General features: G+C 58.2%; 1 protein-coding gene across 1 annotated transcript; it reads left to right on the top strand.

Moving 5' to 3' along the window:
• Nucleotides 1-2,082: 2,082 nt before the first annotated feature.
• POSPLADRAFT_1108371 (hypothetical protein) lies at nucleotides 2,083-2,998 on the top strand (the record flags this gene model as incomplete). The annotated part of the gene is made up of 4 exons (XM_024483331.1): nucleotides 2,083-2,232; nucleotides 2,285-2,746; nucleotides 2,797-2,886; nucleotides 2,935-2,998. Coding segments are annotated over 4 exons (766 nt in total), but the record flags the coding sequence as incomplete, so codon positions are not given.

Genomic DNA, 2,998 nt, shown 5'->3' with positions numbered 1-2,998 from the left:
TCCTTGCGCCAGAGGGTGTCGTTGTCGAGGAAGAATTGCATGCAGTATTTGATGAATCCTTCGTAAACGCTTTCGGAGATGCCGTCGGGCTTTGCTAACGTTCGATGAAATTCGAGCACGTCGTCGAGCTTCGCGTCGGCGAGTTGTGCTTGCTCCGATCGAGGCACTAGCTTGTAGCTATCCTCCTCCCTATTGAAATCTGAGCCGTCCTCGGCTCTGTCATTGGTGAAGATGGCTAGCAACTGGACGGACGGGAGGGGCTGGATCTGGTGAACGAAAGAATGCATCTGGTCGATCCAATCGTCGAACTCTTCGTCAACCTCGTCTTCGATGACATCACCGGGTTGAGCTGTGCGTCGAGAGAGGCCGTCGGGGCCGTGCATTGTACCGGGGACGTGGACTAGCGTGAAATGGAATGTGAGAATCGAGACAATCCACCGGTTGATACTCGCGCTTGGGGCTATGTCCGGATTCTTCAGCATACCCTTGATGTACCGAGCATCGACTTCGACGATGAGGTTTCGGACGCCGATCAGGTAGAGTCGAAGGGATCGTAGTGCGCGGAATAGGCCGTAGATCTCGAGCTTCGGCTGTGAAAACCTTCGTTCGCGATCGTTGAGTGTGATCGAGCCGAACCTGCTGTAGTAACGGACGCGCGTGTTGGCTTCGTCGCACTGGCAGAGGTGATATCCGACGGCGATGAACGACGTGTCGACTGCGAGAATGACGGGAGAGGGGGAATCATAATTAATGGCTCGGAGTGCTGGGGATGAGAGTAGCGCGTCCTTGAGGTCTTCCTGCGCCGCGATTTGCTCCGGACCGAACTCGAACTCGACGTTGATACGACCTACGAAACCCTAACCCCTAACCTGGGTGCGACCTAAAGGGACTAGAGAGACGGATTATAGTCTAGTGAGAGGGGAGTTAGCAGCAAGGTGTCCCGCGTTTCGAGTGAACACGAGAAACGTTCTTGGAAAAGGCTACGAACACTAGGGAAGGTACGAGGTGGCTTCGACACGTCGTCGAAGCTACTCGGAGGCTGTGGAAAGTTAGCGATGATCGAAGCTCGGCAGAGCTCTTCGATGTATCGTAGAGAGAAGGGACACGATTCGATAGGGGGGACTTAACTAGGACGCGGTTCGTAGTTTCTTCGACGATAGTCGAAGTCGAAGGGTTCGTCGAGACGGTATCGACGAGTAAACGCAGTGGACGAGGTTTCGAAGTTACGCAGCGAGGGACGAAGTGACGCAGTTGAAAGCTTAGACGCGGGGCGAACTCGACTTATGAGCTCTAAACTCGAGGGGGGGGGAACCGGATCTTGTTGTTTTTGGAGAGAAGTACGACAGATTTTATACTACACAGGACGCTACGACTATCGAAAGTGGCACACTGGTACAAGGGGCTTTGCATTGTTCCTCACAAAGCTGCCTCACCGAGTGGCACACATCAAGTCCATCGGTAGAGTGACGTCATGCCGAATGCGGAGATGAAGAGAAACATATGGACACTTCGGACCGGTGTCCGTCGTTGAAGGCATGTCGCGAGGTTCGATACCTAATCGGGAAAGACCGGCTACGTCGGTGTGGCTTGGAGCGATGCGCGCGCTTGGCCGAATGGCGTCAAGTGGCCCTATTGTTCGCCGAATGCGGAAGATGTCCCGGGGTCTACGCGCGAGGCATCGGGACGACCGTGCCGAGCTTCGAGTAAGCGTCGCGCACCGTCGAAGGTGTCGAAGAGCGTCGAAGGCGAAATCGAAGTGTTGGGAGACTGAGTCGAAGTGCCGGGCGGGATGTGAGTGCCGAAAAGAGGTGTATCGGGGCCCAGCGGGGCTCGGCGCCTATCATCTCCTCCCTATTGAAATTTGGACCGCCCTCGGTCCTCCACGTGATGCGAGAAGCGCGATGGTCGTGAACGGGTCGAAGCGGCTTGACAACCCGCGTCGGTTTCGAACGCCACGTGGCCGGCGCTAAACGCTGGTCGGAACGGGGTTATAAGCAGGGTAGACTTAGCCTCATTTTCCCCATCCCATCGTTCCTTCGTCGCTACCTCGTCGCCCTCTCTCGCATACTCGCTGCTTCCACGATGTCTGCTCGTTCCGCCACCCCTGCCTCAACGCCTTCGCTCGTCAACCGCCGCCTCGCCGCGCTGCTCGTGGTTCTCGAGGCTCCGCCGACCGCCGATGCCGCGCTCGACGTGGTCGAAGAGTGGGCACAGGATTTGTCGCCGCTCGTCGTAAGTCGCTTCGTAATCTGCATAACCCAACTAACCGTTTGTTTTCGAACAGCTTGCCTATCGCAAGGCCTTGGGCGCGATCCGCGACGAGGAGACGGAGTTGCGCGTCGCCGCCGCCGTCAAGCAGCTCGCCGGGCGGGCATCGGAATCGTGGGTCGAGTGGGCGCGCGGGGACTGGCCCGAGCTCGCGATCGCCATCGACGCCGAGGTCGAACGACGCGTCGAAGAGCAGAAGCACCTCGCCGAAGAGGAAGCACGACGCATCGAAGAGGCCGCGAAGCGTGCGAAGGCCGCCGAAGAACGTCGCCTCGAAGACGAACGGCGTCGGAAGGAGGAAGAGGAATTGCGCCTTGAAGACGAACGTCGCGCGCAAGAGGCCGCCGATGAGGAGTTGGCGCGGATCGCGGCCGCCGAAGGCCTTCTCTCTGACCCCGCGCCTGCCGGTGTCGACAAGGGGAAGGGGCGCGCGAGGGTCGACGAGGAGGTCACCGAGTTGTCGGACGACCCTTCGATCGTAAGAGTTTCTCTTCTACCGTCCTTCGATTACTAATCTTTCTTTCGTAGAAGACTCCTCGGACGGTCGAACGCCCGTTCGTGATGACGGAGGTCGACATGGCCGCCGTTGCGCTTGAGAAGCGCCAGTCGGGACAGAAGGTAAGCTCGACTCTTCGTCGAAGCGGTTCGATACTAACTCTTCGATAGTGTGATCGTTGCGCCGGCTACCGCTCGGCCCCTGTCGAGTGCGTGTGGGTCGAGAACGCCACGA

The sequence above is a fragment of the Postia placenta genome (genome assembly GCF_002117355.1).
Source record: "Postia placenta MAD-698-R-SB12 unplaced genomic scaffold POSPLAscaffold_144, whole genome shotgun sequence".
Taxonomy (NCBI): Eukaryota; Fungi; Basidiomycota; class Agaricomycetes; order Polyporales; family Adustoporiaceae; genus Rhodonia; species Rhodonia placenta.
This window is presented reverse-complemented; position numbering and strand designations above follow the sequence as displayed.